At 42.1% G+C, this 13,358-nt stretch overlaps 1 protein-coding gene across 6 annotated transcripts in view; it reads left to right on the top strand.

The window, feature by feature from the left end:
* Positions 1–1,831: 1,831 nt before the first annotated feature.
* UBE2W (ubiquitin conjugating enzyme E2 W) overlaps positions 1,832–13,358 on the top strand; it is an 83,268-nt gene continuing 71,741 nt past the window's right edge. For 3 of the 6 annotated variants that reach the window (XM_017851618.1, XM_017851615.1, XM_017851619.1), the window contains exons 1-2: positions 1,832–1,954; positions 10,746–10,778. In XM_017851618.1, the coding sequence (XP_017707107.1) occupies positions 1,853–1,954; positions 10,746–10,778 (135 nt within the window). In that variant the 5' untranslated portion in view covers positions 1,832–1,852. The remainder of the gene's footprint in view (positions 1,955–10,745; positions 10,779–13,358) is intronic. The other 3 variants (XM_017851620.1, XM_017851616.1, XM_017851621.1) reach the window with 2 other exon arrangements.

Below are 13,358 nucleotides of genomic sequence, written 5' to 3'. Positions count from 1 at the left end.
GGTGACAGAGTGAGACTCCGTCTCAAAAAAAAAAAAAAAAAAGAAGACAGGTTATTATGTGCTATTTAGTATTACCTAGAAAGGATATTACTGGCATTGACCTTTCCCTCTTGTGAAGATACTTCTAACATATATGAAACCCAAGGGACCAGATACTGGTTCCACTGTGATGAGTGTCAGAATTCTTGTAACCTCTTTTTTCCTCATTAGTATCTGTCATGGCAGGTTGTTGGCTCTGACGATGTCATAATGCTTTGTTTGTAGGGTCATCCGACCCTACTTTTTCCATAGGAACAATCAGCTTTTAGGCAAAGTGAACCCTGGACAGTAAAACCTGATCTTCTGAGGTCATAGAAATAAAGACATCTCAAAGAAAATATACTGGAAACTTCTTTAAGTTTTCCTTTCACTGGGATACGTGGGTTTCCTCACTGTTGTAATGTTGATGACACAACAGGACTAACACCGGATATGCTTCTGGTTGATTCCGGTTTACCAAGAGCATCCAAACATCCCTCAAGGACACAGTCATTTTGCACAACAAAGGGAAACTCTGCTCATTTCTGGCATTAGGGTGGACATCTGAGAGAGGGGAGGGCATACCACCATATCTTCTTCTCTAGTGATGAGTAGTGTTTAATATTATGCCAGAGACTAAGTGGCGTATTTTAAAGATCTTTTCCTTTTGAACACATTTCAGATTAGAGAACTTCCAGAGAACGTAATCTATTTTAAGAGTGTGAAAGAGTGATATTCTACATTGCTTTTATATCTTAAAGAAATTGCTAAAAAGAAAGCCGAGTCAATAAAATGACAGATTTTAAGCTTTCATTCTGGTAACATAAAAGCCTTCTACTCATTGTGTCTGCCACCTTAATTTTTAAAGATAGAGCATGAGGTGCAAGCTTTTGGCTTCCATTTTCCTCTTATAAACCAATGACATCTTCAGTTCCAGAATAGCTTTTTAAAAACGTGACTTCTGATAAATGTTGGCAGAACTGGTGCATTCCTAAAATAAATTATGTATGCTCAGCTTTCCCTACCCAAGTTCATCCCTAAATGACCACAAAACTGCCCACCACGAAATAGGCTTAAGAGAAGTCTGGACATAATGGTCTAAGTGTATATAACACGACATTGGTATATTTAAAAAAATTCATGTCTAGGGTCAATTCTGATAATCAAATTTAGACTGCCGCAACAACCGTAACTATTGTTGATACATGCGAAGTTTAAAACTGAAGGGCTGGGGTAAGGGGCAGAAACTGCACACAACAAACTTCCAAATTTTCTCTCCCCTTTCAGGCAAGTTTCAGCTCCACAAATCTAAATACCCTGGCCTTTAAAATATCAGTGTCGTTTTGCTCTTAAATCCTCATCCCGTTGTACAAGGAAACCTATGTCTCTCTTCCCCAGATTAAGAATACAAGAAGCTTTCCAGGTCTACAAAGACCAGAAAGCAGCTGCGCGGGAAGTTTTATGGGGCCCCAAGGCTCTCAGAGTGGGCTTGACGGTATGGAAAACACATCCCAAGAGAAAAATCTGTGAATCGCACAGCTGTGGTTGGAAAAACAAAATGAAACAGACAAAAAACTGAGCTGATCCGGACGGCATCAGGATTACGCGGTACACAAGAAGAAAACAACCGTAGCCGGGTCAAAACTCCTCAGTAACGAGAGTAAACGGAAACCCGACGCGGGAGCGGCTAGCCGAACTGAGACCGAAGGTACTCGGAGCGCCATTTACCGCGTCCTCGCCCCGCCCCCTAGCCCCTCCTCCCGTCCGCCCTGCGCGCCAGCCAATCCCCTCGCGCCATCCCCTTCCCATCGTAGGCCCCGCCTCCGCGCCCGGGATGTTGAGCCCCCGTGGCGTGACGCGAGCACGGCAGCTCCTCCCCCTGCGTCTCTGGCCTCGCCGGTCTTGCGGGGATGGTTCCATCATGGCGTCAATGCAGGTGAGAGGAGTTTGCTGCATCTGGGCGGGCCAGGGAGCCGCCGAGAGAGTGCCAGCGTTCGGGCGGGGGTGGCGTCCGCGATTCGGGGACACCCGGGCGGGTTCGGGATCGGCCTGGGTGGCTTGTTTTCCTTCAGCTCGGGGTGTCGGGGGAGGGGTAAGAGGCGGCGAGAGGCGTTGGGGGGTGCGGTATCCGTCGGTCGAAGCGGACACCAGCCGGCCGGGAAGTTGGGTGATAAAGGAGGCTTGAGGGAGAAAGGGGAAGTCTGGTGTTGGCAGCCTCAGAATCGGCTCCCTGCACACACACACACGGCCGCTGCCAGTCTGCTGCCCGCCAGTCCTAGGGTTGCCTTTACCCCCGCTGTCCCTGGCCCGACGGAAACAGCTGCGCCCGCGGTTGTTGCCGGGGCAGGGGCGGCGAGGAGCTGAGTGTGGGGGAGCCGAGAAGGCGTCTCCGGAGAAAGCAGCTGGCTGCGGACGGCGCTTAGCGGCCTCTGCTCCGGCCTCCCACGCCGGGCCCCCCAGACTGCTTGGCCCCGTCTCTCTCTTCTTCCCTTTGACTCAATTCTGTGCCCGTGGGTATCTTCTCTTTCCATCAGCCTCGGCATTCTCGCGGACATTCCTTCAGCAGTCCAGTGTCTCCTTCCTCTCGAAGCTGCCCCAAGTCCACCGCCTGATGGGCGATCTCCCGAGAGCCAAGTCCTCAGCCCCCTTAAACCTTTCCGGATAGCTCGCCCTCTATTTTGTTTCCCCCTACAAGGCCCCACCCTTGCGGTCGCGATAAGGCTATACATCTCTTTGCCCTTATTCGCAGACCTTTAGTGGAACCTTAGTTTGGTAGGAGGCGTTTGTTAACCTGTGCCATATCCACCCGACTTAGCAAGGCGTGGTTTTCTGGCTTTCCAACTTAATTTACTCCTTTTTCTAGAATTCAGGGAGTTGTGGGTTTTTTGTTTTTTTGTTTTCAGGCAAAGATGGCAACCACAACTGTAGTTTTGTAGAGATTGGCTGCGTTATCTATAGCCTGCATTTAATTCATAGGTGAAGACTAGCGGTATCAAAGACATTGGAAGAGAAAGTAGAACACTCAATAGGAGTGTCAGCTGAATACTCTTTAGCGTTTTAATAATATCCCCTTGGGTAAAGAGACCACGTTTTCTTAGAAGTGTTTTTTGCTTTTGTTTCTGGAAGAAGCAAGTCTCTGTTCCTCCTCCATTTTTTTTTTCTTTTCTCTGCTAAAAGTGTTTTTCTTCCCTTTTCTGCAACTTCTTCCTCTTTTGTACAAATATATCTTTGCTTCACATTTACTCCTGTGCTTTTATGTTATTTCAACCTGTTTTCCTTACAATATTCTCTTTACCTTTGCTTCTCCCTCTGGACTTGCCTGCAGAACAGAAAAGTTTTATGTAACATTTCTAGTTGAAGAGATGTCACGAATGGTGCAGGGAAAAAAACAGGAACAATTTCAGGAAACATTATACTTTACACTAGTCTCCCCAGAGACGTTAGAGAAGTTTCGTCATTTGAGGCCAAAAAAAGGAACTGTGGAATGCTAGTTGAACAGTAGATGCAATAGGCTACATGACCACTTAAAGATTTTTATCTGTGTTAAGATTAAAACATTTTTTATGACAAGTTTAAGATTATTATCTGTATTAAGATTAAAACATTATTTGAGGGTAAAAATTAAGATTAAAATCCACAACACTTGTGATAATATTTGACAAGAGAACGTAGTGTGCCATCTGGTTAGATTTAGTATCTGGAAAAGGCAGATTTGTTTGTAAGAGAGAGGTTGGTAATGTTGAACTTTACATGGTGTCTTTTTTTTTTTTTTTTTGAGACGGAGTTTCGCTCTTGTTGTCCAGGCTGGAGTGCAATGGGGCGATCTCGGCTCACTGCAGCCTCCGCCTCCCGGGTTCAAATGATTCTCCTGCCTCAGCCTCCCGAGTGGCTGGGATTACAGGCATGCCCCCAGCTAATTTTGTATTTTTAGTAGAGACGGGGTTTCTCCATGTTGGTCAGGCTGGACTTGAACTCCCGACCTCAGGTGATCTGCCCACTTCGGCCTCCCAAAGTGCTGGGATTACAGGTGTGAGCCACTGTGCCCGGCCTACATGATGTCTTATGCAATGGAAACAAATTCTTGATTGATAGTGCAATAGTGCATTTTTCTGTGCCCTAAGTATTACCTCAGACTGTCTTACCACTCTTTTAAGTTTTTCCTTCACCTTGTTCCATCTAAATCTTATCACTCTCTATTCTTCTGTGTTTTCTGGTTAGAGGAATGGAAAACAGATGCTTAACTCTTTTATTAAAATAAAAGTCTTTTCCTTTTGTTTGTATTTTAAAATATCTAGTGCAGATTTTCTGGTAGTATCTTTAAGAATATTTAAATATATATAAGTCAAGCTTTTTGAAAGACAACCCTACTTTCTGTGTGGTTATTCTGTATCTTTGTTGTACAGAATTTATATCCTGACTATCTTAATGGCAACATCTGGCTCTTTTAAGACAACTAGATTATATATAAATCTTCAATCAAATTATCAAATTTGTTTATTCACTGAACCAGTTACCTTTTGGGGGCCCTCTGTGTGTCAGACACTTATCTAGGTGCCACGGTTATAGCAATGAACAAAAGTGAACAAGATTTTTGCCTTCATGGATTTAATAATAAATAGTCTGGTAAGAAGAGACAGATAATAACAACATATTTAAGTTAATTGTTTTTTGTTTTCTGTGTTGAGATGGAGTCTTGCTGTGTTGCCCATTCTGGAGTGTAGTGGTGCGATCACGGCTCACTGCAACCTCCGCTCCCAGGGTTCTAGCAATTCTCCTCCTCAGCCTCCTGAGTAGCTGGGCTTACGGGTACTGGCCACCACGACCAGGTAATTTTTTTGTGTTTTTCGTAGAGACTGGGTTTCGCTGTGTTGGCCAGGCTGGTCTTGAACTCCTGACCTCAGGTGATCCACTCGCTTCGGCCTCCCAAAGTGCTGGGATTACAAGTGTGAGCCACTGCACCTGGCCAAGTGTGTTATTATATTAGAAGGTGATAGTGCAGTGGAGAAAAAACATGGAAGGCTAGGAAATTGATCATTTGGGGATTTCGATTAGGAAGAAATAAACTGTAACATGGAATGACCATGTCCTTACTCAAGAAGCTTTTAGTAGATTTCTTTGTCTTACCCACACCAGGATGTTGCTGCTGCTGAAGGAGTTACTTAAGCTGTAAGAGGAACTGTATTTTTTTTAATGCCATATTATATACATGTAACATGGGATTTCATTACTTGATAAAAATTAAATAGTCTTTAGGATCAATGCAGTAAAACAAGTAAGACTTTGAATTTCTTATTGGAGAGTATGTATTTAAAGTTGAGCTAGTAACTGCTTTAATGTATTCTGTCAGTGCATCTCAACCATCTTTTAGGTTCTGTCCACATAGAAAGTAAGTTTCGAATAGTACACTAAAGTAGATGATGAAATTGGGAGGCTAGAAGCACCTGGCAGGCAGCTCCTCATGAAACTCCTGGGATGGGAGATCAATATCCTGGCACACCTGTAAATGCTGGAGACGCTCTGCTCCCTCAGATTGCTAGAGTTCTGCCATATACAATTCAAGATAATGGTTTTCAGACTTACGTGATCCCTTTGAGACATTCTTTACTTGTTTTCTTTTTTTCTTTTCCTTCCTATTTCTTCCTAGAAAAAAGTAATGTATCACTAAGTAAGATTACAGTTAAATTACATTTTAAGAAACCTTTTCTTTTTTGGAGACAGGGTCTCACTGTGTCACCCAGACTGGAGTGCAGTGGCACAGTCTTGGCGTGCTGCAGTTTCAACCTCCCTGGGCTCAAGTGATCCTTCCATCTCAGCCTCCTGAGTAGCTGTGACTACGGGTTTTTGTATTTTGTAGAGACAGGTTTCACCATGTTGCCCAGGCTGGTCTGGAACTCCTGGGCTCAAGCAGTCACCTGCCTTGGCCTCCCCAAATCCTGGGATTACAGGTGTGAGCCAATGTGCCCAGCCTTAAGAAATCATTATTAAGAGAATGTTGTATTTGTGGTGATACCTAAAATTGACAGGAGTTAAACAGATCTACATTTAATTTTGGTAATTCTAAAAAACTTTTTTTTTTTTTTTGAGACAGAGTCTCGCTCTGTCGCCCAGGCTGGAGTGCAGTGGCACAATCTCGGCTCACTGCAAGCGCCGCCTCCTGGATTCACCACATTCTCCTGCCTCAGCCTCCCAAGCAGCAGCTGAGACTACAGGCGCCCGCCTTTTTTGTATTTTTAGTAGAGACAGGGTTTCACTGTGTTCGCCAGGATGGTCTCGATCTGCTGACCTCGTGATCTACCATCTCGGCCTCCCAAAGTGCTAGGATTACAGGCGTGAGCCACCGCGCCCTAAAAATCTTAAAATATTACGTGGAAAGTTTCTTGTAGCAAATTTTTAGTTTTAGCATTTTAGGGACTCTGATTATTTGGTAGAAACTTTCATTTCCAAACTACAGAAGCATTATTTTGTTGAAGTGAATTTTATGTGATTCTAAACATTTTGAAAATGTAGCAGTATTGAGGTATTCTTTTCTCAGGTGAATCCTTAAATTGTATTTTTTTGTTGTTGTTAAATGCTTTTTTTTTTTAATTTTATAACCTTTTTTTCTTTCCTGTGGAGTAATGTTATGAAATACTTGGCCTCCTGGATATAATTTCTGATTTTAGAATTTAACTGCTTCAGACTTCTCCTGAGTTAGCAATTTTAACGTATACCCTGTATACTTTTCTAATTTGACATTCTAGAATTTTTTTTTTTTTTTGAGACAAAGTTTCGCCGTGTCGTCCATGCTGGAGTGCAGTGGCGCGATCTGGGCTCACTACAAGCTCCGCCTCCTGGGTTCATGCCATTCTCCTGCCTCAGGCTCCCGAGTAGTGGGACCACAGGTGCGCACCACCACCCCTGGCCGATTTTTGTGTGTGTGTGTGTGTATTTTTTTTTTAATAGAAATGGAGTTTCACCGTGTTAGCCAGGATGGTCTCGATCTCCTGACCTCGTGATCTGCCTTTCTTGGCCTCCCAAAGTGCTGAGATTAGAGGAGTGAGCCACCGTGCCCGGCCAGAATTGTTAATTTTAGATACAGCCTCCTGTTACGTTGTGTCTTAAGATCTTAGAAAGTCAGTGCATAGTAGTTGATGTTTGTCAACTCTAAAAATAGTGATATAATTGAAATGGTCAGTTGAATTACCCTTGTGAATTTTCTGCCTTTAACTTCCTCTCTTACCTAGCTGGGTCTTAGACTATTAACTGTCAATTTGGCGGGATGGAAGGAGGTTGAGATTTAATAACAGGAGATAAAGTATGAATGTGTGCTTATTTTCAGACTTAGAAATAATGCATTATTTTGGATTATTCACAACTTTTAAAATTTTTTCTCTCTGAAACAGGGTCTTACTCTGTCACCTAGGCTGGAGTGCAGTGACACGGTCTTGGCTTACTGGACCCTTGTCCTCCCAGGCTCAGGTGATCCTCCCACTTCAGACACCCAAGCAGCTGGGACTATAGACACGCCACCATGCCTGGCTAATTTTTGTATTTTTTGTAGAGATGGGTTTTTGCCCTGTTGCTCAAGTTGGCCTTGAACTCCGGGACTCAGCCATCTGTCCATCTTGGCCTCCTAAAGTGCTGGGATTATTACAGGATGAGCCGTTGCCCCCAGCCCACAGCTCTTTACTCAAATAATTGGTTATAGTGATTTAGAGAGATGGAATATGGACCCTTAAGACATTACTATTACAGAATTCATGTTGCCTTGACGATACCATATCTGTTTAATGATGTCATTATGAAAGGGTTACAACATAATGAAAAGTTAGAAAATGGGCTGGGCATGGTAGCTCAAGCCTGTAATCCCAGCACTTTGGGAGGCTTAGTTGGGCGGATCACCTGAGATCAAGAGATCGAGACCAGCCCGGCCAACATGGTGAAACCTAGTCTCTACTAAAAATACAAAAACAATTAGCCAGGCGTGGTAGAGCACATCTGTAATCCCAGCTATTTGGAGGCTGAGGCAGGAGAATCCCTTGAGCCCAGGAGGTGGAGACGCCTGGCAGTGAGCCAAGATCATGCCACTGCACTCCAGCATGGGTGACAAAGTGAGACTCTGGCTCAAAAAAAAAAAAAGGAAAAAGGATTATCTTTGAACAGTAAAAATTTACCATCATAATTTTACTTAGTAGACAAGTATACACATGAGAACATCTTTTAAAATCTGATATATAAAGTAACCTTGTATTGTAAACTCAGGAATATTTCTTCTTATTTTGTTAGCTATAAAAACTATAAATAGTTTAGTAAATGCTTAATTCTTGACTGAAAAGTTACATAATTACACCAATGATTTCTCTATGATGCCAAACTGTGTTCATTGCTTACATCTTCACAGCATCAACAGATTTCAGAGCTTAGTTTCTAATCCTAGCTTCACTACTCAGTTACTATGTAATTTTGAGTAAGTCACTTTCCAAATAAGTACGTACTTATCAGAAGTTACTGCTACGTCTCTATTAGAATGAAATTAGGTTAGTTGACTTCCTCTTTTATAAAGAATATGAAGATACTGTGAAGAACATTAAACTTATGGCAAACACACGCAGCAGGAAAATAAGCCACTTTTTTGGTGCATTATATAAATATGAATTTTAAATTATCCCTTTATAGGTACTGAAGCTTACTATCATAGAATTGCTTAATAGACTGACCTAAAATAGAATTAAACTAATGCAGAATTTGCTATTTAGGAATGCTTTTTGAAGTGTTAAGTAATGGACAAATATTTACTGCAGTCACTATGTGCACACTGAAGAGATAGAGGGAAAGTATTTTTTCCTGCCTTCATGAAGCAGGAAATCTAAAGCAGAAAGTAATGTCAGATTATCCTTGAAGGCTGGCCACCATGCCTGGCCTTCAAAGATAATCTTCATTATCAAGGAGAATTTTTAAGGTGGGGTGATCCCACCGTGGGACAAAAATTAGCTGGCTGTGGTGGCACATGCCTGTGGTCCCAGCTACTTGGGGAGCTGAGGTGGGAGGATCACCTGAGCTCAGGGAGTTCGAGGCTGCAGCGATCCAGGATTGTGCCACTGTACTCCAGCATGGGTGACAGAGCGAGACCCTGTCTCAAAAAATTTATATAAAAATAATAAGGTACCACTGCACTCCAGCCTGGGCGACAGAGTGAGACCCTGTCTCAAAAAATATATATAAAAATAAAATATAAAGTGGGATGATCTGGGATCTCTCTGAAAATATAGTTCTCCTTAGTATTTACCTAAATTGAGCATTTGTTAGATGAATTTTATTCCATCTTTATGTCATTGCTGTCTGCTTCATTATGAGTAGTATCTGCAAAATACTTGCTCATGTTTGTCAGGTATTAAAATGTCCTCATTTGAAAGCCTTTATTTGTGAATGTAGTTCTTGGATCACCAAGAAACAGTGCATGGTTTTGAGGTGTTTTATTCTAAGAAAAGACTCTACCTTCATTTAGCAGCTTTGGTAAAAGTTCATTAGAGATAACGCAGGCTCTATAATCAAAAGACCCAGATTCAAGTCCTGTTTCACTACTTTTAAAAGCTATATTGCACAAAATCAGTATGGAGTGTAGTGGGTAAGACAAAAACAGATTAACAGATAGGTAAACATATAAAACTGTGTTTTTTATTTACCTTACCCAAACTTGTTTTCTATAGTATTTCCCATGTTCGTATATGGGCAATCTCATTCCATTTGCTCAGCCAGAAACCTTGGGTTCATTCTACCCTATAGTCAAACCATTAGCAAATCATTAGCAAATTTCCATCCGCTCTGCTTTCAAAATATATCCGGAATCAACTGTTTTTTTGAATTCCTGATGTAAATACAGTTGACATCCTCATTTCTTGCCTGGATTATATTAGCAGTGTCATACTGGTTTTGCTACTTCTGCCCTCATCTGTTTACTTATCCCTTTAGATTCCCAATATATTCTTTCAAAACAAAAGTCATGTCATTTCACTCATAATCCTACTATGGCTTCCCTCTCTTCCTCAGAATATAATCCAAATTTCATGTTATGGCCTAGGAGGCCTTAACCTCTCCCAGGTACTCCTGTCTCTGTAGCCTTATTGGCCTTCTTGCTACTCCTGCTTGTTATTTTCTCTATTTGGAATGCTCTTCTCGCACATCTGGATGGCTTCCTTTTTTTTTTTTCTTTCTTTCTTTTCACTCAGAGCTTTGTTCAAATATCTTTTTTTATATATATATAAAGAGAGCCCTTTCTGACCACCCAATATAAAACAGCTCTCCCATCCTAGCACTAATAATTTCCTTTACCTTGATAAATTCTTCATACCTTTGGCTATTATTTATTAATTAGATTATTTACTATTTTCTTGGATGTAACCTAGTGCCTGACATGTAGAAGGGTTCAGTAAATGTTGAATAAATGAATAAGCACAGCTTTTGGAATCAGGTGACCATGGGTTTGAATTCTAGTTTTGTTGCTTAATAGCTGTGTAACCTCCCACCCCCCAAACATAAAATAGGGATGATAAATGGGTTATTTCATTTCCTAGATCTTTGGAATTAGTGAGTTATCTTTTAGTGCCCTACACTTCCCATTTTAAGCCAACTCTACTAGATGCTTTTTTTTTTTTTTTTTCTGATTTCTGGTCCTTGTACTAGCTATCAATGGAAAAAATAGATTTCCTTTATGAACATGTGTTACATGAGGTCTTTCTTTGTATTTTCAGACCACAGGAAGGAGGGTGGAAGTATGGTTTCCAGTAAGTGTGTGTTTTTTGCCAATCCTCTTCAAAACTTGAGAATTAGTCAAATAAAATTGTGAGCTTTTAACATCCTTTTAATGCACATTTTTTTCTTCTAATAGAAATATCCACATATCATAAAACTTACCCTTTTAAAGTGTACAATTCAGTGGTTTTTAATATATTTAGAACCATCACTGCTGTCTGCAGAACATTTTCATCACCCCAGAAAGAAACTCCTTATCCATTAGCAGTCACTCCCTATTTCCCCTTTTCCCAGTGTCTGGAAACCACTCATCTATCTTTCGTCTCTGGATTGGTCTATTCTGGGTATTTTGTGAGTGGAATTATATATAACCTTTTGTGCCTGGCTTCTTTCACTTAGCTGTTTGTTTGAGACAGGTGAGACAGGGTCTCATTTTGTCGCCCAGGCTGCAGTGCAGTGGCACCATAGGCTCACTGCAACCTCTGCCTCCTGGGTTCAAGCGATCCTCCTGCCTCAGCCTCCCTAGTAGCTGGTACTACAGGCATGCACCACCATACCTGGCTAATTTTTGTAGTCCCCGCCCGCCTCACCCCCGAGACAGAGTCTTGCTCTGTCTCCCAGACTGGAGTGCAGTGGCACTATCTCAGCTCACTGCGACCTCTGCCTCCCAGGTTTAAGCGATTCTTTTGCCTCAGCCTCCCGAGTAGCTGGGACTGCAGGCGTGAGCCACCATACCTGGCTATACTTTTTTTTGTATTTTTAGTAAGACGTGGTTTCACCGTGTTGGCCAATCTGGTCTCTAACTCCTGACCTCAAGAGATCCACCTGTCTCGGCCTCTTAAAATGCTGGGATTACAGGTGTGAGCCGTTGTGCACAGCTAATTTTTGTATTTTTATAGAGATAGGGTTTTACCATGTTGGCCAGGCTGGTCTTGAACTCCTAGACCTCATGATCTGCCTGCCTCAGCCTCCCAAAGTGCTGGGATTACAGGCGTGAGCCACTGTGCCCAGCTAATTTTTGTATTTTTGTAGAGACGGGGTTTCACCATGTTGGCCAGGCTGGTCTCGAACTCCTAGACCTCATGATCCACCTGCCTCGGCCTCCCAGAGTGCTGGGATTACAGGCGTGAGCCACTGCACTCGGCCTTAAAAAAATTTTTATATAGACAGTTTCACTGTGTTGCCCAGGCTGATTTTGAAACTTCCAGTCTCAGCAGCCCTTCTCCCTGGGCTTCCCAAAGTGTTGCAGTTACTGGCCTGAGCCACCATGCCCAGTTCATAATGTTTCTGAGGTTCATCCATGTTGTATCTTGTATGAATACTTCATTCCTTTGTGTAGCCAAGTAATGGCCCATTTTTTGGTTATACCACAGTTTATCCATTCACCAGTTATTTAAATATCAGATATTTGGGTTTCCTGTTTTCATTCATCAATGGATTAATTGACAGTTTGGATTGTTTCCCCTTTTTAGTTAGTATGAATAATGCTGTGAACATATATGTACAGGTTTTTACGTAGGCTTGTGTTTTAATTTGTTTTTGTTATATACCTTGCATGTAGGAGGACCTCAATAAATGTTGAACGAATGGTCATACAGTAACTCTGTGTTTAAACTTTCTAAGTCTGTAGAGAAAGAACAATGATTTTTCTCCTGTACTCGCCCACAACACTTGATTCTCTTTTTCTGACACCAGATATGTGGGGTTTTTTTTTTTCACACCAAGCAGTTTTTCAACACCAGCTCGGTGTTCTATAATTCATTTCTAGCACTAACCAGAGTTAAGCGTTCAGTCTCACAGGACTGGCCCCCGCTTTAGACACCAGTCACAAGTTGTGGGTTCCCAGGTTACCCACAACTTGTGTCCGACTTGGCTACAAATTGGAGGTTCCCACAACCCCCTTCTTGGGGTCATTAATTTGCTAGATCAGCTCACAGAAATCAGGGAAGACAGTATACTCACAATTGCCAATGTATTACAAAGGATATTGTAAAGGATACAATTGAACAGCCAGATGAAGCTATGCATGTGTGAGGTTTATAAGGGTCATGAACCCAGAAACCTTTGGCCCCATGGAGTATGTGGCTATGTTCTTACTCACCAATTCAAAAGCTCTCCAAACTCTCTTTTCGGGTTTTTATGAGGCTTCATTACTTATGCATGATTGATTAAATCATTGGCTATTGGTGTTTGATTCAACCCTGAGCCCCTCCCTTCTTCCCCAAAGCTTCGTGGGGTGAGGCTGAATGTTTCCACCCTCTAATCACATAGTTGGTTCCTTTGGCTGCCAGTCCCCATTCTGAGGCTCTCCAGGAGCCCCCAGCCATGAGTCATGGTATTAACATATAAAAAAGATTCCAAGGATTTTAGGAGCCAGATGAAGACCAAATACGTATTTCTTGTTGTAAATCACAATACCACACTAAGGAATTGCCAGACTTTTCCACGGCAACTGCAGCATCGTGCATTCGTGTGAGCAGGGTGCAAGAACTCCAATTTCTATGTTTGGCCAGTGTTTATTATGGTGGTTTTTTGATGATGGCATCCTAGTGTGAAGTGGCATCTCATTGTGGTTTTGGTTTGCATTTCACTAATGACTAATGATGTATTAA

Source organism: Rhinopithecus bieti, unplaced genomic scaffold (assembly GCF_001698545.2).
Source record: "Rhinopithecus bieti isolate Rb0 unplaced genomic scaffold, ASM169854v2 scaffold_32422, whole genome shotgun sequence".
Taxonomy (NCBI): Eukaryota; Metazoa; Chordata; class Mammalia; order Primates; family Cercopithecidae; genus Rhinopithecus; species Rhinopithecus bieti.
Note: the sequence above shows the minus strand (reverse complement) of the source record. Positions and strands in the feature narration are given on the sequence as shown.